Source organism: Malaya genurostris, chromosome 3 (genome assembly GCF_030247185.1).
Source record: "Malaya genurostris strain Urasoe2022 chromosome 3, Malgen_1.1, whole genome shotgun sequence".
In the NCBI taxonomy this organism is placed as follows: Eukaryota; Metazoa; Arthropoda; class Insecta; order Diptera; family Culicidae; genus Malaya; species Malaya genurostris.
In genome coordinates this window covers 219444489-219470709 of record NC_080572.1, presented here as the reverse complement: position 1 = coordinate 219470709, position 26221 = coordinate 219444489, and the positions used below count along the sequence as shown (strand labels likewise).

General features: G+C 35.9%; 1 protein-coding gene across 1 annotated transcript in view; it reads left to right on the top strand.

The window, feature by feature from the left end:
• The first annotated feature begins 5558 nt into the window (after positions 1-5558).
• The window catches only part of LOC131433941 (cuticle protein 7-like), a 35063-nt gene continuing 14400 nt past the window's right edge, over positions 5559-26221 (top strand). The window contains exons 1-3 of the mRNA XM_058600561.1: positions 5559-5748; positions 18768-18864; positions 20318-20521. Coding sequence (XP_058456544.1) covers positions 5653-5748; positions 18768-18864; positions 20318-20521 — 397 coding nt within the window. The 5' untranslated portion in view covers positions 5559-5652. The remainder of the gene's footprint in view (positions 5749-18767; positions 18865-20317; positions 20522-26221) is intronic.

Here is a 26221-nt window from a genome sequence, read left to right as displayed (position 1 = left end):
CAACCTACCTCTAGCATGCTACGCGTAGGACTGAAATGCTAGCTATAATCTTAGAAATATTTCCAATCAAATAATTAAATAATATTAATAATTGACACAAAATATACTGAGCTGTTAGTGTTTAAAACCTGACCACATTTCTACGTGTATTTTTCTTGAGTTTCTGATTTGCACCTTAATATAGAAAATAAAGATGTGTTCCAAATCATCTACTCTATCTACGCTGCTTTGATTTGTTGACTTCTTATCAGTCTGCGCTGAGATACAGTGGACATGAGGTTTAAGTGATTTTTAAGAAGCGTTCTAAAAATACCTCTTCACCGACTTATTTCTCAATATTTTTTCACGAAATTATAAAATGTTGTTCGAATGATGCTTTTTATCATGCAAAAAAATTGAATTTATTTTGTTGCACGATAACTCTGAAAAAAATTCTCAAAAATGTTGATATTTTTCATCATTTAAACCCTAACCCCCTTAATGAACCTGTTATTCTGAAACCGGAAGTTGTATCATGAGAAAATTCCGAAATTTGGTAAGGCATTTTCAGGCCTTTCGATTGAAACTAAATTTGTTCAAATCGGTTAAGCCCTCTTTGAATAAAATTACTGCATATGGGGCATTCCACGCAAAATCAGCCACCCAAAAATTTTTTTTCATCTCACTATTTTTTCCGGTAAAGAACTCGAAAATATTCGACACGTATTTTTTTTATTTCGATATGGTACTTGGAAATTTCGAGATATGATTTTTTCAAGTTTCGCGTTTACAAAAATGAGCCTTTTTTCAACAGCCTATGCTGTAAAATCGAATACAGATACAAAAATTCTTCCAAGACATGAAATGTGCGTCTTTTCATTAAAGTTAATTTAATGAAAAAAGTTAAAAATTAATAAACAAATAGAAAAAATCTAACTTGGGCCATTTTTTTTCTTTTTTTAGTTGAAAAAAGAAGCCTTAGGGATTTAACTCAATCTTGGCAAAGTTTCAGAGTGGAAAGATTAATACTTTCAGAGCATGTTAGTCAATTATATGATGATTTTTTAAGATCGAAAATTTTAAAGCTTCGACCGCCGGGTGACACGCCTTACCCGTATTTGATTAAGCTAAAATTTTGCATACGGATTTTTTTAAGTGCCTAAACTTATGAGCACTACCGCTTAATGAAATTAGAGATGACTCTAAATTATTGGCACCCATTACACATATTGTCCTTCTCCGTACGCATACAGCCTAAAATCCGTTTGTCATACAGTGGCATAATATATAGGGGAAAGGTGGGTAATAGTGCGCGATACATATCAGTGCGCAACTTATTGCGAGCTCCTGTGAATGCTTATCACTATTTATACCCGAGAAACATTGAGATTTAGTCCTATTAACTTCATTCGGCTACCTGTTAATTTCACACCAGGACGGCAAACGTAAATATAAAATCTGTCATTCTCTTAACGTTTTTGGGACGTAGAAAATAAGATTTATTATATCGTTTATTTCTAATAGAATGACATTTTTTTTTTGGTTTAGTAACAATTATTATATCAAAACGAGGTTATCGTCATTTTGTTTTGATAGTTGCGTCATATTTCAAATGATAAACGTATTTAGAAATCTAAATTTAATTTTTTTCAAATAGTGCGTGAACTGCGCTTCGCGCAGTTATATTACCACATTTTCGTCTGCTACATGCTGCAAAATAAGGCCGGTTTAAAATAACAAAACAATTAGTGAAATAGATAACATCGAAAAATTTATAGTAACAAACTAAGTAACCCTCTCTGAAAGTCAAATTTTTTAGGGAAAACATAATGACAATGTTTTTTTTCCGGCAGGGCGCTTGATAGGGCCGAGTCCTTATTTTGCTTACGGAAATCATCCCGGTTCGCTGTGTTTTTTTTATAGGAAGAGGACAAAGGTTCCTTGGTTATAAATGAATGGTTTGTTTTGAGTAGCTTGGAGGAAGATTGCGAACTGGAAAATGTTTTTTTGAAATATTTCAAGAAAAAATGGTGTAGTCTGTGAGCATAAACTTCAATCGTAGGGTTAAAATGCAATTCATAACACATAATTATTCCTTTTATGTGAACAACGCATTGGTTTGATTGATAAACAGCTTTGAGCTTGTTTAAATTCACAAAATTTGGTAGATTTCTCCAAAATAATATGTATATTCAATAAACATAACCATTCTGTGGCTCTCATGCTCGTAAGCAAGATAATAATTGTAATTGTTTCATTTGAGGTTATTGTGAAGCAGGGTTCTAAGTTTTCATAAACGTGCTTCCGAACTTGAAAAAAGTAATATTTCATTTATAATACTTAAAAACGTGATTAATCCACCTAGTAGTGAGATGATACCTTTTTTATCAATCCGCATGTGTTTTTTTTGCATGGATATTCTTAGGTGTTTTAGTTGTCATGACATTATTCAAATTATCGTCGTTTCAAACGGCAAATTGAGATTTTAATCTCTCATTACCCTGTAATTTCGAATATGCAAATCGTATCAAATTTCAATCTTTACGTGTGACAATCGATTGAACATTCCATGAGATGTCGAAGTAAGTTCCACTTTAGAGTTTTTCGTCATTATTTATGGTACTTTCATAGCCGGTATTCACGAACTAGCATAACCCAAAATGATTCGAATGGCCATAAATTAATACGCCAAACAACTTACATCTTCTATATCGGTATGAATTTTAAAAACTCATCATCTTAAGTCCTTTAATTTGAATTTTTGTTTTTGAAGTTCGATTCAGCCTTTTTGAAAACATGATTAAGCTTTGAGAAACGATTCGAAACTGGAACCAGAGTTCTAAAATCGGTGTAGCCGAAATCAGTTAAATTCACCTAAGGAGTGTGTAGACATCTTTGAGAAATTGTTGTGCGAATTAAAATTTGGGGATACATTCCGAATCCAAAAATTAATACCGCCTAAACTGAAATGCATTTATTTCGTAATCGACTATCCAAATCAGCAAACCCGATAAACCAGATTAATTTATGTGAAATGGACATTTTTATACTAATCACCCTGTATCTCCTAAACCAGAAATCGGATCTGACTAATTTTTATAGGATTTTAAGACCTCTCATTTGAATCATAGATGATTCTTAGATTTCATTTGAATCTTAGATCGGTTCAGCCATCTACGAGAAAAGTGAATTGCATTATTTTAATTTCGTTTCACATGTCATCCTGTGGTTCCGAAATCAGAAGTCGGATCCAAATTTGGAAGTATACTAGTTTTCATATGAATCTGAGTTTGTAGAAAACTGTTTAGCCATCTCCGAAAAAATTGAGTGAAATTATTTGTCACACACGCATTTGCTGATCTCGACGAACTGAGTCGTATGGTATATGGAAGTTATGTTCTTCCAGCTTTTATTGCTGTAAGTAGTTTAAATCAATATAATTATGGAATTACTTTCAACTCGAAAATGCTGATATCATCTGGTTTAAAAATGCCATATTCGAACAATTATGTTGCCAAAAACGAACCGTGCTAAAATCGGTCCAAGGCAAATTGTCATGAAAAAGGATGCTGTACACAGTCTTTTTGGTACTTAGAAACAATTGTATGTCACAGTACAAAAAATCGTGTTTTCCGTTGCTCCCAAGCATTTCTTTGTCATACAGCGCTCAAAACTTCTACTGCTGGAATAAGGGGAAAAGTCGTTTACGCAAAAATTAGATATCTCCGTTAAAAATGGACGGATTTTAACAATCTATGGCTTGTTGGATAGGTATTACCGTGCGGAATCTAAGTCTAAAAACATATTCTGTTTTCAAGGTCAATTGTGACAGATACTGTCAAAAAACTGAAAATATTGACATAAAACTTCGTATAACTCAAAAAGTAAACATCCGATCTCAAAACCATTCAATAGCGTTCTGGGTGACGGGGAGACCTTTCATTTGCGACTAGTTTGATCAAAATCGGTCCAGCCATCTCTGAGATCTCGACCTCTTAGTTGACAACACACATACAGACACACACACACATACACACACGGACATTTGCTCAGTTCGTCGAGCTGAATCGATTGGTATATGTCATTCGGCCCTCCGGGCCTCGGAAGTTTTTTCTAAAGTTTGAGCGAATTCTATACCTATTTTTTATATATATAAAAAAAGGTAAAAAGCTTAGATGCGCACTAATCGCCACCTCTCCCCTGACTAAGAATAGGATCCACTAGGTTTCTGTTCCATGCGGTAAAAGGTAACAATTTCTGGACTTTTTTTTCGTGCTTCCAGTTATTAGATTATTTTATATATCTGCTATACAACACAACAATGTCCTCAAACTTTTTTAACAGATTTCTTTTGACACTTGTTCAAAAGAATTCGTTAAGATTTATTTTCATGAAAAGTTTTACGCTATTCTCCATTTTGAATCCGCTTCCGCGAAGAAAATCAGTTACTTTTTTTTAACCAATGTAAGCGATTCAAGATAAATTTACTAAATATTTTCGGTTGCCGGTTGCAAAATATTTTATTTTCTTGACAAATACTATTTAATATGACAAAACACCACCTTACCGAATGTATCTTAAATCAGTTCAACATTAAATTAATCCACATTAACTTTATCTCCCAAATAGATTTTTTGGAATATTCAAACCTGTTTTAATGAAGATGTTTCTCGGATTACATTCTTGTTGTGGAATTTGGCCTTTCTGTTTCAACAGACTTCGTAGCCGATTCTTAGTGTACAGAATCATTGCATGGCTAGTACTATGGATCCTACTGACACTAAGAATCCTTCCAGGTCGGGGCTCGAACATACGACAACTGGCTTGTAAGACCAGTGTCCTATGCATTGAACCGTCAACCCGGGACAACAGTAAGTGAATCTATCTATATGTACGTAAATATCTTTAAAACTGCAATTTTCTCTGCGGTATTGCTGCTCAGAGCCGAAGCGAATATATTGTATCAGAATTTATCACAGTTCGTTTTTTGAACGTCGAGTAACCCGCAATGGTGACTCTACTAATGAGATGACTGGTACAATAAATTTGTATATTAGAATATAACTCGTTGAAAATTCGATTAAACCTCAGTTATATTATTCTGAAATTAAGACAACTTAAATTTTGACGTGGTTTTAAGAGTTTTCAATCACAATATTACATCTCTGCTGATTATGTGTGTTACGGTAACTGTAGGAAAATTTTGTCTAATTACTACGAAATTTGATGAGTTTAATTTCATTTGATTAAATTAACAAACCTTCCTCAATAGAGAATTTAGTTTCGATACAATTCAGATATTGTTTGCTGGTCGGGAAGGCTACCAATAAAACGATAGCACGTGCGAATTGCATTAGAACACGGCGAACTCTTTACGGAGCATCCAACATAACCAGCAACCAAGTCGCCGCGAGCATAACTTCTCCGGCTGAGAGAGACTACCGCTACAAAGGTACTACCTCTGCTCTGCACCCCATAAGAGATGCAGCATTGATCGCACACACAACCCCAGTGGAGGTCTGAAGCTATATAAAACCAAATTGGCCATCCATTGGCTGTACAGTATCCGTTTGCATAAGTTCCAGATTGGTTGTGTCTCGTGCCAGGGTCGTGTCAATCCGTTCTCTACGAAAATCCTCATCAGAACATCAACAATAAATTTCGGCAGGAATCATGGTGTCCCGAAGCTGCACTACACTGTTGCTGGTTTCACTGGCAATGTTTGGATCCAGCGTGCTCGCCAGACCCGGTTATGCTGTGGATTATTATGTGAGCGTTTGTTGTTTTTTTTTTCTTTTTGGAAATAGTTGTGATGATTACTTAAGTTTATAACGTGGATTAGTTAATCTGGGATGTGACTGCTTCAGGAACGAATACGAATGTGTTGCAAAAAAAACTGATTTCTTAGTTTGTTTCAATGCTGCGCTAGTTTGATAGAGCTAGGTTGTAAGAACTATTACAGGAATGATTGGTTACTTATCAAGGACCTGTGATTTAGGTATAAAGAGAAATGTGTTGTGAATGGCACTGCAGGAAGTGATTTGTGGAAAGCAACAAGTATATTTAACCGGACTGAAAACTTTGAATGCTGTGGTATTATGGATGAAAATATTTGATAATATTTTACCGATAATCTGAAAAAAAAACAAACATTCATTGACTTGAAACATCAACTTTAGTAGCGGATAGCTTGTTAGAAATTCAGATCACAAATTTCAGAATGTTTAAATCGGTAACTGAGAAGACGTGTCATCGGAGTTTTTTTTTTGACGGTGTTGGGTTTTACTATATATTTGCTAAATTGTGTTCAAAAGTGTATGATATTCTCTCTCAATTTATTCGGAAAAACGAAGGAATTTTTGTAAACACGAATTGTAATTTCAGGTCAATGAATGTTTTTCTTTGTGTCGTAAAGAAACATATTTGCATTATCCAATTATTTCACTTTTTTTATCAATTGCATGATACGCAAAATTCCGTCCTTAGTAAAATTTGTTATTGATCATTTTTGTAATTGTACTCACTCTCTATAGTATTCAATATTAACTAATATATTTGCTAATTAAACATCAATAATTACACTATTAAACCCGGACGGACAACCTTCTTGGACTCGATTTAAAACCAGACACGTAGGTTCAGGAAATTAAAAGTTTCTATAAACATTCTTATTTCTATAAACAAGCATATAAAATTATTATGCATTAGAAAGCTGCTCTTTCGTACAACACTTGAATTAGTCATTGACTAGAATTGGACATGTCAACTCTCTGATACCACCGTTCGAAATAATTATCGTTGCAATTTTGCAAGAAAATATAGAAAACGACAGTAAACATCATCTTATAAAAGATATTCATTTATACATACACTTGAGCTTTTCTAAAAGCTACTAAAAATTAGTTTGTTATCTACTTGAACTTTGACTTGATCGTAGAAATGGGTAGCGTGCTTTGCCATGGCATAACACTTTGGGTAAACTTACATTTACCTAAATTTTTAGGTCATCGTTACCTAAAATTGGGGAGGGGCACTTTAGTTGATTTTGGGTAGGTTTTGATCCAAAATTAGATAGCGACTGGTAAGAGTGTAGTGTCGTGATTTTTTCGGAATACTTTTTATAGAAGCTTTTGCTTATAAATAATACCTTGCGGAAGTAATTATGATCACAATAAACTAGAGTTTTAACCGTACCAGCTAAACATGATAAATGTTATTGGATGTTCACAGAAGTATCTATAATGAAATTGTTCAATGATCCAGAAAGCAAATTCAGTAGGAAACAATTGTTTTCGTTTTCATTTTTGGACTTCAAAATTTGGTGTTGTTCTTAAAAAACGGGTATTTTAAAATGGAACAAACGAAAAAACATACGTTTGATTAAATTTTAAAGCTCATGAATTAATTTTTTTTCCTGCTTTGTTGTACGTTGTTACATGAGAGGAATTCCATAAATGATGAGCAAATCATCAAACTTCACATACTCCGATACGGATGAAACTTGGCACACGTCTTCAGTATGACAAAATATTCGTTTCGCATGGGGAGACCCTAATGACTAATGACTGAAATTTAAAAAAGGATGGTTGTATTTTTTCATGCGCTTTCTTTAAATCGTGGTAACTCAGAAACTATCAATTGTAAAAGATAGTGTTCAAGAAGAAGTGGTAGGATTGGGCACTCTAAAAAGGATATACACTTAAAAAACGTGCTTAATCCACCTAGCAGTGAGATGATACCTTTTTTTATCAATCCGCATGTGTTTTTTGAATGAATATTCTTCGGTGTTTTAGTTCTCATGACGTTATTTCAATGAGTGTCGTTTTAAGCGGCAGTTTCAGATTTTAATCACTCATTACCATGTAATGTCGAAACTGCAAATCGGATCGAATTTGAATCGAAACGTGTGACAATCGCTTGAACATCAAATAAATTCAACTTTAGAGTTTTTCGTCATGATTGATGGTACTTCAAGAGTCAGTATTCAGAAACCAGCATAAACCAAAACGATTTGTATGGCCATAAATTAACATGACGAACGAATTGCAATAGTTTTGAGTCCAACTTGGAATCTTGTTTGCATTGTCATCTTCTATATCAGTTTGAATTTTAAAAACTCATCACACTGTAACTCCAGAATCGGAATTCAGAAATGGATAAAATTTATGAATTTTGTATGCGACCATAAATCCTTTAATTTGAATTATAGTTTTCTGAAATTCAATTTGGCCTATTTTAAGAAAACGATTGAGTTTTGAGAAACGATTCGATACTGGAACCGGAATTCGAAAATCGGTGTATCCAAAGTCAATTACATTCACCTGAGAAGCTGTATAGTTTACATTTGATTAAAAATATTTGAAAATCTGTGTAGAAATCTTTTAAAAATCGTAGTGCGAATTAAATTTTAGAATACCTTCCGAATCTAAAACTGGATAGCGCTAAAACTGAAATAAGTTTATTTGGTTATCGAATATCCAAATTTGCAAACCCGATGAATCTGATTAATTTATGTGAAATAAAAAAGTTTGCTGAATAGCTGGAAGTCACACAGAGCTAAGTTAGGAAATAGGGTAAAGTGTTATAATATGCCCCCCTTAAGAAAACATTGAGATATTTCCATGTGTATTGATATATTTTCCTCGAGAATGTAAGTATTTCATTGCAATACGGATGAGGAACATAATTTTCAATGACTCCAATAGAAAAGATGAGAATTGATTGATATAAACACATTTTTCAAAGCGGCTACATTCTTTGTTTTGCCTTTCTCATATAGAAAGGTTATGCAATCACTGTGAAAACCGACTTTTGAACCGAGGTCCGGAAGGCCGAGTGTCATATACCATTCGACTCAGTTCGTCGAGTACGCAAAATGTCTGTGTGTGTATGTAACGTTTTTTTGCACTAACTTTTCTCGGAGATGGCTGAACCGATTTTCACAAACATAAATTCAAATGAAAGGTCTTGTTGTCCCATACAAAACTCCTGAATATTATTTGAATCCGACTTCCGGTTCGGGAATTATGGGGTAAAATGTGCAAAAAATTGTAAAAATAAGTGCACTAACTTTTCTTAGAGATGGATGAACCGATTTTCACAAACTTGGGTTCAAATAAAAGGTCTTGTAGTCCCATACAAAATTCCTGAATATTATTGGGATCCTACTTCCGGTTCCGGAGTTATGGGGTAAAATGTGCAAAAAAATGAAAATATGTTTTCTAGCTTTTCTCATAGATGGCGCGACCGATTTTCATAAACTTAGGTTCAAATGAAAGGTCCTGTGGTCCCATACGTAATTCTTGAATTTCATCTGGATCCGACTTCCGGATCCGGAAATATAGGGTAAAGTGTGTTAAAAATTGTATACCATCATTGAAAAGGACGAAAAACAGTAAAAAGTTTTCTAAATCGACCTCAAATCTTCTCCAATTAAAAGTTTTTTATCAGCAGACGGTCAAACAAACCGATTTCGGTTATTGTTTTTAGGAATCGAAGAAAATTATTTTGAAGAATATAACAGTATTATATATGATAGTATGATTGATATGAGAAAGGCATCATTACACCACTAGGTGGATTAAAACAGGTTTTTTTTTTCGCTCGCCTCAGACATAATGCCCCAGCAGCCGTAAAATATGTCTCACAACAAATCAGTGGCATGACACACGACAAAAGACATTTTATCCCACAACAATGATACATTATGCTTCTTGAAATGTCCATAAAGTTACTGTTTTGAGATAATCAGTATGTCAAAGAAATGGCGGATAAAATATCTATTTAGTCGAAGCAAAACCTTACATCGAAAAGCTGCCAAATGAAATTTTTAGTTTTTTCATACTTTCCTGCAAACGACAACCACCAAACTTGCATATCAGAAAGATCCTACGAAAAGATAGTGTTAGTGATAAAACTTTGGTTCAGAAAAGTCTTCAATGCTTAAGAAAGGAAAGGGGGCATTTTGGATAGCATGGGCGCTTTATGAGACTTTCCCCTGCGGTGGTTGCGAAACGATATTGGTTGAGTTTTTGGCGAAAAAATCACGAAGAACCAGTGCAGGGGCTGGGGTCCACTAGGAGATTGATAGTACCTATTAGCTCTCTCCGGACTGTACCAGCCTAGATGCCGTGTGGAATCTGGCGGAAAAAAATGAACCAAGAATAGATCCACTGGGTTCCTGCTTCCATGTCGTAAAAGGCGACAATTGCAGGTGTTTCTTTTTCCTTTCAGTTATCAGATATTTTCAATGTTTTACTTCTGATTACTCTATTTTACTAAATCATCTCTTTATTCAACCTATCAATTTCCGTCTAGCTTCGGAGAAAAGTTTTATTAGGAATGATTTTTTCTTCCATGTTATTGATTGGCTTTCAGGATTATAAATTGAATGATAAAAATCAACCATTGCGCAAATCCGTTTATATTACAAAGTTAATAACAGAGATAACATATATCGGTATATTGAATACATAGTAAAAAACACTTGATATTAATATTTCAAACAGTAAATTAATATTTTTCTCGGTAGCCGGCGGCCCAGATCAACTAATAGAACCAATTAATAATTTTAATAAATAATTAAAATAATAAAGCGGAAATAATAAAGAATCAAGACGCGTGTGAAATCTGTTGACCTTTGTTTGGTGATTTAAAATGATTTTATAATAACTGTTTAGAATATTTCAATGCAATGAATCAACTTTTTTGTCTAAATCCTATTCGCTCGTTTATTTTGTATCACGTAGTTTCATTTATAAAAACGTGCTTAATCCACCTAGCAGTGAGATGATACCTTTTTTTTATCAATCCGCATGTGCTTTTTTGCATGACTAAAAAAACGCGAAAGGTAGATGCATAAACGAGTGACTGCATACTCGACAGCCGGCTGTCCGGAGTTTTGTCAATTTCGGAGATTGACTGTTTCGTGCATTATATAGCCAGCACAAAGTAACACATAAAACGATAATACTTAAAAACATTCTTGGTAGCCGGCTACCCAGAGCAATAAACACATGATAACATTATTAAAACATTTACTAACAAAGTATCCTCTCCTGTGATGCATGTGGGAATGCAGAGGATTCCTCGGTTCTTAGTAGCAACATGCATCGAACTAACAATCCTTTCCCTCCCAAGTAGATCTGCATTCGGACGTGGCCGGCGTCGGTATTGATCAGCATGCATGGTTCAATACAGTTTGCACAGTGTGAAACAATGTGTTATTCCCAAACATGTTACTTCAAAAAATCATTTTGCAATCTCAATTGGTCCAGATCAATAACGGAGTAGCAACACACGGGCGGTCTCTAATGCTAATGCTAATGCTAAAAAATCACGAAGAACCAGTGCAGTATGCGACGGTGCATTATCGTGGTGCAATAATCAAGAGTTGTCGGGCCATAATTCTGGCCACTTATTACGATAAACTTCGTGCAAATGACGAATAACACTCAAGTAGTATTCCTTGTTAACAGTTTGGCCGGTCAGAAGGATTTCGGAGTGCACCACATCCCGATAATCAAAGAAAACTGTCAACACTACCTTGATTTTTGACTTGCTTTGACATAGTTTTTTCGACCCTTTTTGAACAATTTGTACCAGTCAAAAACACTTGCTAGCAACATATAATTATCGCCAAAGGCCTTTTGCAACATTCTGAACGTTTCAGCACCAAAACTTGAAAAAAAATTTGCCAGTCCCAGAAAGTCGATTTTGTCAAAAAAAATTTTTTTGAGATTACACTAAATCTCGACGAAATTTCTAAGGCTTTTGGCATCACAAAAACATTTTTCGATTTCGGAAATCTCATGTACTATGGTGATTTTTCAAGATCGAACTTTAACTTTAGCTTTAACCGCCAGGCAACACCCTTTAGCCATACCCGATTTGCTCAAATTTGGGAACTTTTGAGCACTACTGCTTTACGAAATTTGAGGTGATCCCAAAATATTGGCGTATATTATATATATATTAGTGCGGCAAAAAACAACGTGTTTTGCCGGTTACGTCACTTATACCATCATGTCTCCGGAACCAGCAGTCGCTGGTCATTTGATCTTCGAACTTGATCAATGGCCCAATACTAGCTTTCAAACGATCCTAAGCTTGTTGAAATCGGTTAAGCCATCTCTGAGAAAATTGCGCGTTTAAATTAAAACATTCGTTGAAAGATTTACGCACATTCACACATAGACATTTTCCGATCTCGTCGAGCTGAGTTCGAATGGTATATAACACTATGGATCTCCAAGGCTCCGTTCGATAGTCGGGTTTTCCAGCAATTCGAATACCTTTCTATACAGAAAGGCAAAACAGTTCATTGGTATGTCCCTTTGTTTCTTACTGTTTCTACTCCGGGTGATGTAATTGAAATCTGAAATAGGCAAAAGGCGCCTAGCACATTAGTTCTGGTTCTGAGTCTACAACTGAGACATAAATGGCAAGTTACGAAATAGTTATATAAGCTTCCAATAACCACATATATTAGTCATATTAAACGAATTATAATTTATAAGTTATCGTTACTTAATTTAAACATGTCTTTAATCACAGCTATGCTTTTAGCTACTAGTTGAAAACAAGTTTATTTTTTGTTGCGAAACCATTATAAACGCATAAGCCTATTTGAAAAACGTTACTGTAAATTTCAGTAACATAGATATTACAAGATTATAACATACAAAGTTTTTCACCGATTTAGATAGCTATCGGGTGGTTATTGAAACCTAATGATAACGAAAATGAAACTTAGATAACTAGATGGATAATATTGCTTTTTTCAAAACTACATTTTGACAAAAAAATAAGTGGAATAATAATCATTTCTCAATATAAACATTTTCTTCATGGTGGGATTTAAAGCCTTGACAAATATTAATTTAGTATACATGGGTAATTTTCAAGTATCCAAGTGGTTTGTTGATTTCATAAATTGTCCTAATATAACTTTAAATTAAAATTATTAACAGACGCGTTGAAAACATTTAACTAGAATTGAATTTCGCTCGACAGTTGGAAGTTCGTTGTAAAATTTGTGCATCGTATCAATTTATAATTAAAAAAAACATGCGTGTTTGAATTACGTTTGAAAAAGCTTGTTTAATTCAAATATTATTTTCATTGTTTTTGGTGCCAAGTAGAAACAATTTTATTTGAAAATTTTTATGATTCCAGTGCACAGTGGTCCGAAACGGGAAATTAGCGTGACAAAAATACTTTCACTACTAAATATTAGTTTTTTGTAGTTGGTGTCTTCGCAAAAGTTGTTTGTAATCAAATGGCGCTCCTTTTGATGAAAAAAGTGCTAGGATGGTCCTCTTTTAGATTGAAAACTGAGATCTAACTTTCTTAATTGCACTTAAAAATGATTTTATTCTACAATAAAGTTGTAGGAAATTTTATTTTGAGCAACTTTGTTGAAAAAAGCACCTCTCTAGCTCTTCATTTGATCGAGTTACATCAATTTTCCGAGTAAAAGTAGGGTGGCTCTTGAAAAATCACTTTTTTTGTTCTAACTTTTTTTGTGAAACGTTCTACCGAAAAGTTGTCTTCAGAAGAGTTGTTGAACTAATCATTGCGTACATTGCGTGTCATCATTCCCGTTTCGGACCATAGTGCAGTGCACAGAAAAAAATTATGAATTTTACAGGTGACAGAATTCTACAAACGATACAATTCACATCTACTTAATTTTTCAAATGACGCAATATTCGCACTCGGCTACCAAGTCCCACTTTATGGTTTATGGCAATAATTTGCACTCGGCTACCAAGTCCCACTTTATGGTTTTGTATGTATCAATTATTCAATGAACAGATATGAGCTCTGTGGTTCAGTCGAGTAACCGATGTGCTTGTGATCTAATATTTCTCGGTTCAAGTCGGGGTGCTGCTTACGATCTTCTGTTTTTTTATTTCATTCGAAATCAAGCCATGTAATTTTCAAATCAAACAATTTTACATGTACTTGAATAAAAATTTGTGTGAAATACGACGCTCCATTTATGTGCATCTTATAAGATGTATAATTACAAGATTTTTTCGAACTGTGTAACATTATCTAGAAATCATGAAAATCATTAAACATGTGGCATGAGATCACACCGATTATTATTGATATTATTAGCAAAATGATTTAAATGATGAAAATGTTTGTGGGAGATAAGTTGATATGAATGAATAAGATATAAATCATTTTGTTCTTAGAATCATCAGTAATAGGCATGATCTCACGATAAGACATGTTTCATGATTTTCATGATTTCTTAATCATGGTAGCATGATGGTAATCATGGATTCGTGTCCGTGTGTGTCCTTACAACTGAACGAAAATTAGTTTTTAACTTATTTTCAACTGATCTGTCACTGAAGTCACTTACAGTCAAAACTGTGCTTTTTGAGGCATGCAAGCAGTGTTGGTGATTGCTGATAATTTGACAGAAGCTGCTCGATATTTATCTATATTGTATACAACATTTCAATCCGATAGAAGATGCTACAAGAACTAGTGTCTCTCAATGCATGAACCGTGAGAGAATTTTTCTACATTTCTTCTCTCCACCTCATACTCTGAGTATTTCACGGCCCTTACAAATATTACAGTCTTGTAATTCGACTTGATGATTCTCATACTAGGTTACCATATTTTAAAACCCTTGTGTGGAGTATTCACATACATTTTCACAGACACAACTTATACAAAAGTTATATGCACATAGTTAGAATAAGCGGCAATAGTAAAATGATCCTATTGTAATTATCAACTGCCCGTATAGAATCGGATCGCGAAACGAGAATAAGCGACCGTTTGTTGCTTCAGAGAAAATCCCCACAGCAGCGTGCTAACTCGTAATGCTCAGACGGAACATCGAGAGAAATTCGCTCTCGCACTGGTATCCATTCTATGTTAAATGAACCATGCCGGTTTTTCTGTTGCTGTGATGATATCCGTCTCTTCTTGATGGCACTGATTAAATCGTGTGAAGAGTTGCTAGTGAGCGTTCTTTGGTACGATAAAAGCCGTCCTTGCATGCAAGTGATTAGCTGTTGATAATAAACACTCAAATATTTTGTTGCAAACTGGTCACAAATAAGCTACCGTAACAAACATTATTACTTCAGTCCGAATCAAAAGTAAATATGGTATGATATTTTTGATACTTGACTGTGCCAGAATCAGGAAATGTAAATTTTCGTAATTTTTTCGGAGTGTTTGTCTTAGGTTGCTGTCAGAGTGAAAGCGTCACGCGAAGCGTCTAGGCGCGCGTGCGAGCTAGTTGCATTTGATCAAAGCAAACCTGTCAGAGTGAATGCGATGCGAAAACAGTACATCGCATTGAACATCAACCTAAGGTTGATGTCAGAGTGAGCGCGGACGCTTTCACTCTGACAGCAACCTTAGACTCCTAAGTGACGCTTTCACTCTGACGGCAACCTTAGACTCTCAAGTTGTAATGTCCGAAATATCAGATAATACATGCTCTTCAACTCAATTATTGAATTGGTTATACTTAAGTACAGGGAACTTTTTCGTTCAATAAGAGGTCTGAGCTGCTTTCCCTTCTCCATTCTGGGCTGATGTAAATAGTGAACAAAGACCGAAATAATAACACATTTTATCATTATATCTTGACTTGATATTTCCATACTGCCATGGCAACACTTGATATTTTATTGATTTTGCATGTCCCGGGTAGGCGGTTCAATGCATAGAACGCTGGTCTTACAAGCCAGTTGTCGTATGTTCGAACCCCGACCTGGAAGGATTCTTAGTGTCAGTAGGATCCATAGTACTAGCCATGCATTGATTCTGTACACTAAGAATCCGCTGCGAAGCCTGTTGAAACAGAAAGGCCGAATTCCGCAAAAAGAATGTAAGTAATGCCAAAACTTTGCTTTGCATTAACATAAATGAAGAGTCGATACCTTTCACGCAGCCCGCCAGGGTTCGATTCCCAACTTCGCAAATAGATTCTGGAAGTTTTTTTTTTACCTGAGAGGCCAATGATGTTAAAGTTGAAATCTCTATATTCGAAAAAAAAAATTTACATCATTATAAATCATTACATTCTTGTTTCGTAGTAGGTTTACCACCTCGGATGCATCCCTCTCCCGGGCCCGGTAGAAAATTTTTTTTTTTGGGAAAAAGATCCTTCATTTGGCATTCCGGTATTTCAAATTATACATTCAATGTGCTGTAATACCTGATGCTACACATATCTGAGTACTAGTTTTACCTTATTTTTATTATATTGTTTGGAGTGTATGTCTAACTATGGATCTAATTACTGAAAACTCAAACGATGTGTGGGATTTGCGCATTGTTTTGTCTAAGTGATCTGATTCTTTTATTAACACTCAAACGCTCGGGTAGAGATTTTCATCGAATTTATTTTTTCAAAAAATCATAACTCTTGATACCGTTGACCAATTTTCATGCGTCCAGTGTCAAAAAAAAAAACAGATTTTCTTCTAGTATATGCTGACTCATACGGAACCGCAGCGGTCCAAAAATACCGGAGTTATTCCAGATCGCGTTGGAGTATGTCTGTTCTGCCGTTAGAAGTTTTTGATACATAACATTTTATATAAGTATGGGATTAATACGGAAATTGTATAAAATGTGAAGGACTTACTAGAGCTCATAAAATGCAATGTCCAATTCCGGTAAATCCGGATTGTGGTCCCATAGAATTATGCTTGAAATTTTATCTCAGGACTTTTCAAAGTTGTTAAAAGATTTCCAAAACTAATTTGGGAAATCCAGTTTAGTTGATCGGTATATTTTCGAGATTTTGATGTAAATTCGAAATACTTTCCACTTAGAGCTGTTTGATCAACTACTTTTTGCCACCTTCATAACATACTTCTAACGGAAGAAAAGACATACCCCAACGCGATCTGGAACAACTCCGGTGTTTATGGACCGCTGCGATTCCATATGAGTCAGCATGGACTAGAAGAAAATCTGGTTTTTTTGACACTGGACGCATCGAAATTGATCAACGGTATCAAGAGTTATGATTTTTTGAAAAAATAGATTCGTTGAAAATCCCTATTCGAGCGTTTGAGTGTTAAAAACAATGTTTTAGTCGATGAGTCTATTAGAACGGCGACTGATCAAAATTAAATATTGTTCAAGCCATCTTGACATCAAATCTCAAAAATTATCTCTCGAGCATCGTCTCGTTTTCAATGAGATGTAACCAATTTGATAACTTATACCTGATTAGGCCTCTTTCAAAGTATTCACAATTTTATTAGTTCAATTTGCACTAGAGAATTTTTATATTCAATCTCGTTGTGGTAGTTCTATTTCAAAATTCCTTGGGACTTAACTAAAACATTTAAAAAAGGAAGTTTATTTTATGCCACTTAGTAGAGTTTTTAATTAAGCAAATTTATTTAAACTATTTTAACATTATAAAGAATCATTTAAAGAATATTTCGTTAAATTTTCGTATATTAATATTGAAGAATAAGGCGGTAACCGAGCGTTACCTAAAACCTCTTTTGAGAATCACGTTGCACGGTGAACACGATAACTTGGTGTAGAATTATGTGAAATAAAAAATATTCTTAATTTTACTTAAATTTTCTCCCCCCTCCGTCGTTCTCAGGTTATTATTTGGATTTTTTTTTAACAGTTCGTAGCATATTTGAGCAAAAAACGCGATCTTCCGTTAAATTTTCCGCCAATTTTGAGATGAAAAATTGTCATAATATGAAAATTGAATAACTTCAAATACGTAGGGGAGCGGCATTTTATACCATGAAAGTATGTTCCAAGTTTGAAAAGAATCGGTTCAGTAGATTTTGCAGGATCGTGTTCACGGACTTCAAAAATTTGGTTTTCAGAAAAACGCGTTTAAATTTTTTTTCTCAAAAAGTGAGCAAAAAAATATTTTTGGTAACTTACACACTTACACATGATTGATTTGAAATTTTGACACAATATCTTTGAAATGTTAAGCTACAAGAAAATGTAAAAAAACGATTTTCCGAAACTGCTATCTCTTATTCCCCCTTAACCTAGTTGCGGTCTTTCACCCGGTTTTATTGAAGCCCTTTCATTTTTATTTTTGACTAAAATGCGGAAGCTCATGAACAAAAACTGACGGAAATTCTTTCATGATTTATGTCTTAAAATTTTACCAGCTGTTAGAGTTATAGGCAAAGTAGAATCCATTCTTCAAGACTCAATATAATTCATTACTACTCAGGCATAATTCATTACTGCTATTGGATTGAAAATCATTTCTACCCGAGAAACTAACAATTATTTTTACTTTATGTTAAGTAAATTCATATGAGCATAACACTTTACTTAATTCAAATAGACTGTAATACACGAGAGTGAATCTTCATTGTATACATTAGTAGGGGAAGTCTCAACCAAATGTCATCCATTATTGCTAAAAAACTGTCTTCCTATCAAACTTCACGTAGGCCCGACTTGTAAGATTTCCGAGGGGTTTGAATTCGAAAATTTTGCTCAACTGTCGTAATTAATTCCTAGGTCCGGTATTGTAAACTGGTTCATTTCGATTATAAACATCTTACTTAATAATAACATCTCGCTGTAGGTATCGGATCCAATCTGCAAAAATAACACTCCACAAATCTACAGTCAATGCCACTTTCAACGGTCACGACGCGACGCTTTTGAAGCATTTACAACGCGTTCGCATAACTCATTCGCTATCGTGATCCAACTTGAAAGCCAAAAATTTCCGCTAATCTTTCCTATCAATTTGCTATATTTTTCATTCATTTCTTTCGCCGTAGGATCACCCGAAATATGCCTTCAACTATGGAGTGGCGGACCACACGACGGGAGACGTGAAGTCACAGCATGAAACCCGCGACGGCGATGTAGTGAAAGGTGAGCTTACATTGGAGCAACAAAAAATAGTGAGGAAGCAGAAAAAAAACAGAACAATGACATTTTGAATTGAGCAACAAGTGCTCGGAGGGCACATTTGTTCTGCCGGTGTTCAACAAGCCATTAGACAAAACTGTTCCAGATCCATAATTCACACGTTCAGCTTTTCCGTGCATCACCAACCATTCATTTCGTTTTTTTTCTTCCTCTGTAAAATGCAAAACTGCAATTTCTCACAATTACAGTTGATGTATTGTAGTTGCATTTATTTTTTTTTTTTGCATGCCACAAAGCAGCTGGTCTAGCGTTTTTTTTCGCGCCACCAAGAGGTTTCTCGCTTGTCTCCCACACGAATCTTTTGTAAACAGAAGACTTCGCCTCCGACCCTTTGGGTATGCAAAATAAGGTGTTCTTGTTCTTCGAGCGGGGGTATCTTTTCGCACCCTTGGATGGTAGCAGTTGCGTGTACCATTCCGGATGATCGAGGTGGGAACCATAGGACCAACCAGCGGCACTCTGCTGACCGTCAATCCGTTCCTAGATAATGATCCGAGCTGTGATAAATTTGCATATATTTTAATTTGTTAAGCTCTTGTTTTTGCTGCCGTATTTTTACAAGTGAGAATTGGTTGTCAAACGGTTGTTAGTTGTTGGAATTAAAAATAGCTTGCATAATTTCAGAAAACAATCAAACTTCAACATTCACTCCAAATTTAAGAATGACTTCCTTATGTAAAATTGTACAATTTAATTAAGCGTTCATAGAGTTTGCAACATTTTTCGCAAATTGCCCACAGTTCAACCCGCCACGGCATGCACCTCCGCCGTTTATCGCAATCACGCATAAAAGTAACAAACCACCGGTAAATTTATTACATAAATGCATCTTGACCAAGCCCCACAACCGACTGCAGCTTCAATTGGCTACCAGCTGAGCATAGGCTCGGTAATTACGGTGCGTCAAAGATAATCTTAGACTTCCAACTAGGTCTCAAGGCAGCAACAACAAGAAAAGAAGAAAAAAAACATTGCAAGAAAAACAACTAATAAAAGCTTTCACAGCTCATCTTCAAACGCAATGACCCAATACCCGGTGCGTTTCGCTCGTAAATCTTTCGGTCTGCTATGGACCCCATCAACGTCGGAGCCGACGAAGTCGCTGAGATGTGCGAACAACGAATAAATATGAATACGGTCGCTGGTTACTGGCTCCGAAAGGCCCCTCCCCTCAGTGAAGCTTTATCGTATTTTCATTCAACTTGATCTGTTAGTAATCAGCAGCAGTTCATTCATGATCTTGCCCTCTCACGATGGGCGACCTTAACCTAGGTTATGGTTTGAAAAAAAAATTAGGCGCCTCACTGGCTGAACTCGACTCTTGCCCGACTCTTGACTACCAGACCAGTTTTACCACACACCTGTTCATTCTATTCCATTTCATTTCCTTTCGCAGGTCAGTACTCGCTGGTGGAACCGGACGGCTCCGTCCGAACCGTCGATTACACAGCTGATCCGATCAATGGATTTAATGCTGTCGTTTCGAAGACCGCCCCACTGATCCACCATCACGCCCCCGCACCGGTGGTGAAACACATCAAGGCGTACGTACCGGCGCCGGTTCCCGTGCACAAAGTGGTCTACGCTCCAGAACCCGTTGGTGAGTACTCTCGCAATAGGATTTTTTTTTGTAGTGGAAGCTGAGACGATTTAGAAGGGAACAACTTACGGGATAATTTGTGACACTAGGGAAGCAGTGTACAGCATTTCTGCAAATGGTAGCAAAATCTCGGTCTACTTGCTCCGATTTGAATGAAACTTTTGCACACATCTTCAGTATGGCGAACCATTTGTTTTGCGCGGATAAAGATAACAATTTAATTCAGGACTAATTTTTCTATCGGGGAATATGTTTTTGCAAGAAAATTTCTTCGAAACCTTGTAACTCGAACATTTTTATTGGTAGAAAAATGCTATCGAAAGAATAGAGGTAGAAAATTTCCTAACGGTAAAGAAATAGAAAAATTATTAACAACAATCCTTTTTAATCCACCAATTGGTGCGATAGTGCCTTTCGCTTGCCATTTTAATAATCTCATTAGAACATTTGTAAGATTGCGCCATCTTCGACCGTTAGTATTGTAAGCTTATCAAATAACCTAATAGTGACTTTCAATTCAGGCCCGTACCCAGAATTTCATTTCGGGAGGGGCCCAAACATTAAAAAATTTCCACTGGAACTGATATTGTATTACCAGGGCCCCTCTGGGTACGTAACTGTTTCATATGAGTCTAAGTCTTTCGCAATAGATTCTTTTATCTCAGAGAAATATTGTTGCATTGAAAAACACTGGGATTTGTCGGTCACGTCACACATAACATTGTATCTCTCGAAACGGAACTGTTCGCCATTACCCTTGCAAATATGATTGAAAATTGTTAGTCTTCAAATAGATCTATGATTATCGAAATTTGTTGAGTCAGGTTCGAGAGAATTCAGTCGATGAAAAATGTGCAGTTATTCGTTTACGTCACTTATATCATCTTATGTTCAGAACCAGGAATGACAGTCATTTGATCTTCAAACTTGGCTCAAAATTCAACAGTAGCTTTCAAATGAGCCTAGACTTGTTAAAATCGGCTTAGCCAACTATGAGAAAATTGAACGGTAAAAAACAACGCGTTTTGTCGGTTACGTCACTTAAAGCTTGCTTCATTTAGAATTGGAACAAACTTTTGCTCATATTGTGGCGCTCCTGGTGGACGGATTTGGAAGTTCTTGGCGCCCACGTGTCGGGAATATCGTCAGCTTCACGTATGATTTTTGACATTCCGCAAATCGACTGTACTTTGTAAACAATCAAGATGGAAGCCGAAAGAAGGGAAAAAATTGTGCACAGTTATTTTGAAAATCCATTGTGGTCTGCATTTAGGCTAGCTAAATAGCTGAAATTGCCCAGAAATACCGTATGGCGCGTTATCAAACGGTATAAAAAAACATTGACGAAGATTCGGAAGCCTCAAGCCAATCGTCGGAGTGGAACTGTCGACCGGAAACTGCGTGGTAAGATTTTGAAGACGATTAAGAGGAATCCTAATCTGTCGGACCGTGATTTGGCCAGAAAATTCGGTGCTGCCCATAGTACCGTGAGGAGAACTCGACTCCGAGAAGGAATCAAGTCGTAGCGAGCTAGCAAACAGCCAAATTGTACCATAAAACAGAATAGTGTGGTCAAAATTCGTGCTCGGAAACTATATGACCAGATGCTGACCAAGTTAGACGGATGTCTTCTGATAGACGATGAAACCTAAGCCAAGGCTGACTTCGGGCAAATCCCAGGTCAAAAATTTTACTTGGCAACGACCTGGGGGGGATGTTCTAACCAAATTTAAATTTGTTTTTGCTGACAAATTTACAACCAAATTTATGATTTGACAGAGCATTTGCAGCTGTGGCAAAAAAACGAAGGTTTTCGTTACAAATAAGACAATGACATCGGAACTATACCAAAAGAGTGTCTCCAAAAACGAATTTTGCCGTTCATTCGATTCCACGACCATCCCATAATGTTTTGGCCAGATTTGGCAAGCTGTCATTACAGTAAAGTCGTTCAAGAATGGTATGCAGAGAAAGGGGTCCAGTTTGTTCCGAAAAACCTTAACCCACCCAACTGCCCCCAGTTCCGCCCAATTGAGAAATACTGGGCAATCATGAAGAGGAGACTCAAGGGAAAGGGAAAGGTTGTCAAAGACATCAATCAAATGACGACCTGGTGGAATAAGATAGCTAAAACGATGGACGAAGAAGGTGTGCGCCGCCTAATGAGCCGTGTTACAGGAAAACTTCGAGAATTCCGAGTGACGAATAATTTTATCCGTATTCTTTTCTTAAAAGTATGAAGAAAACGCTACATTTGTAAAAAAAAAGATCTTGAATCTGAAACAAGCTTTATACCATCTTATCTCCGGAACCAGAAGTCACAGTCAATTAATCTTCGAACTTGGTCAATTGTCCAATTGTTGCTTTTTAACGAGCCTAAGATTGTTGAAATCCTCCTCTGAGAAAATTGAGAGGTAAAAACTAGATCAGATTCATAGTGTTGTTCGAGCAATTGAAACATGGCCAAAAACATTTAGAATGACTGATAATTTTAATAAAACAGTCTTCTTCTTCTTCTTCTTCTTCACTTCTGATTGATAGCCAGTTAATTTCGTTTACAGTCCAATTGACTTTCTTTTCACTGGACTACCTCGCAGTGTGACAACACGGAGTCGCCAGAGTACGGTTCAAAATTCTTTCTTTCTCGCGAAATACTCTATTTTTCACCGCACTAACATGATACAATGTATTCACCCGTTGAGGGGCTTATCGGAAGTGAATAAAACAGTCAACAGACAATTTTTCAAAATAAACGTTATAATATTTAATCATAGATATACAATTGTACAAGGGCCACAACGCCAACCTTTTAGGTTTGTTTGAAAATTTTAACATCAAATTATGGCGAACCGTCTATTTTCTTGGATCGTGTGCTCGATGCAAATGCTCTAGCGAATGACTGAAGATTTATAAATAATTTCGGTTATATTTATAGATTCGCATACTTTTTTTTTATTTAAAAGATATTTTATTCAGGCCTATTTGCGTACAAGCTTTACGTGGCCGATTTAGCTGAGTTTTTAGATAATTTTTTTTTTGTATTGGATCTCGTTGTCACCCTTTTTCTAGGGGGAGAGGAGCTTCCATTTTCCTCCTGCGAGGATTGAGGGGCAGTTTGTTCGTGGTTCGTCTCGTCATCCATTGCCGTGGTATTGTTGTTGATTTCGTTACTAGTTGCTGTAGATGCACCTTGTTGTATATTGGTTGCAGTTGCTGGTTGGTTAGATGGTAAGCTGTTAATTGCAGCTGGTGTACTTTGTTCTATAGAGGATACGTTGGAAAATGACGTTCAAATTGAAATGACATAGCAGTGGGCATCATTGGAATGCATGGAATGAAAACTTTTTCTTCTTCTATTTTGCCATTCAAAATTGTTGTCTCGACAACATTTGCAATTAACTGCACTTTATTTTGTACTTTGTGTGCTTGTTTCTGTAATTTGTGTGTTTGTTCCTGTACTTTCTGTGCTTGTTTCAGAATTTGTTCCTGTACATTCTATACCTGTAACTTCTGTACTTATATCTGTACCATGTGCATATTCTGTACCTTTTTCTGCACTCAATTGTGTCAGTACTTCCTATTCTTGTTTCCCCCATTTATGTACTTGGTTTTGTACTTTCTGCACTTGTTCCTGTGCCTTCTTTATTTATTTTTCTGCACTTGTTCATGTACCATCTTTATTAGAATTCATCGCCAATTGAATAATCGTACCTAGTCATTTGAAGTTTTGCTTGTTCAGTTTCAAGTGCCAACTAGTCTAGCTGCTTCATTGTCTTCGCTGTTGGTAGTGAGCAAGTTCGAATAAAATGGCATGAACATCAACTCAAAATCAGAAATTCTTTCCGGCCAGAATTTAAAATAGAGAGCTGGTTTACATTTTAGTTACAAGTTTGAATCGATAATTTTCAACTTATTAAAATGAGAGAGTATTAGAAATGAAAACTAAAGTATGACTGATCATGACTGGTTTGCCTTTTCATCTATTATTTTAAACCAATTCGAATGTCTATATGAATCTCATTTGATGGCCGCTCGCACACTATTGAAAGCGATATTTTGTTACTTCAAGAGATCAACTGACAGTAGTTAAGGCCATCGTCCAAGTACTATGCGCGCGGGTGGTTTTAGGAAATTTTCGATGGAAATTTTGAAAAATTTGACAAAACCAAAAACATACAGACCTTTGAAACACTTTTATCTATCTACAGGGTGAAAATGGCTGGAAAATTCGGAGGATTTTCCGAGTCTTATCAAATATAGCTCTGAAAAATGAGTGTTTTTGTGATCTTTCACAATTATCTGGAAAAATAATGCGATGACATAATTTTTTTTTTCAAATAAACCTTATGATGGATCCTCCGAATTTTCCAGCTGTTTTCACCCTGTAGATAGATAAAAGTGTTTCAAAAGTCTGTAAGTTTTTGGTTTTGTCAAATTTTTCAAAATTTCCATCGAAAAATTCCTAAAACCACCCGCGCGCATAGTACTTGGACGATGGCCTTAAACTGAGCTCCGAAAGGAAGAGAAACGAATGAAGAACTAAATGCTGCTCGTTCGGCACGGCAGTGAAGGCTGGGTTTTAGAGTGTGAAGCATACTGCAGTAGAGTGATCGTCGGTTTGTTCCACATTCGGTTTCAATTAAATCGAACGAAGTTTTACTGCACTGACTACAAGAGATATTCACGATTAAATTGTACCCCTTCTTGGTCACAGTAAATTTCGAAAAGCAAAGTTTGAAAACAGGAAACAAGTTATTCATCCAATTTTGAAAAAAATATTTTCTTTTTGTTCTGTTTTGAGCTCTAAATGCGCTTTGAACAGATTTCTATTTTTTGGTACCCTGGGCTTTTAATTAAAAAAGTGCGAAAATTTATTTCAATTCAAATATGTAGTAAGTCCCACAGTCGATTCCTCCTAAAAATTGTTCGAGTTAACACCGTGTTTCATAGATACATCTCATCAACACATCGAATTTAGAAGTTCCATAGCAAATTTTTTTGAAAACACAAGCATTTAAATTATAACTTCTAATGTACTGAAAAGCCGAGAGCATAAGGACTGTCCCAAAAAGCATGGACGCAACCAACAACCGCTGCCGCTGCGTCCTGTTGTTTACACTCTTCTCTAACCACTTGTGCAGTTGTTTATTCGTTTTCATTAGTTTGTTTCGAAATGTGTGGACTTTCAGCAGAACAACGTCGAAAAATTGTGTACAAATGGTGCACAGAACGCAGACTGTCACTGAGAAAGATAGCAAAAATGGAAGTAGTAAGTGGAAACACCGGGCAAAATGCAATCTTCAGGAAGTTCGGTGAAAATAACACCTTTGAGGATAAACCGAAAACGGGTCGAAAAAAAGATTCTGCTAACCCTCAGTTGGATAAACGTATACTGAAGGCGTTCGAGCAAAAGAAGGAGGTTTCAGTTCGGGATATGGCCAAAAAAGTGGCACTTCGAAGTCAAATGTTCTTCTTGCTAAAGAACGTTTGAATCTTCGAACCTATAAGAAGCAGAAACAACCAAAACGTAGTCCGAAACAAGAAGCATCGATTAGGCCGAGGGTTCGAAAGCTGTACAATACGATTCTTGCTAGAAATTTGAACTGCATAATCATGGACGACGAAACCTACGTGAAACTCGATTACAAATCCTTGCCAGGAGCATAATATTATACGGTGCGAGCAGAGCAAGTGTTAAAC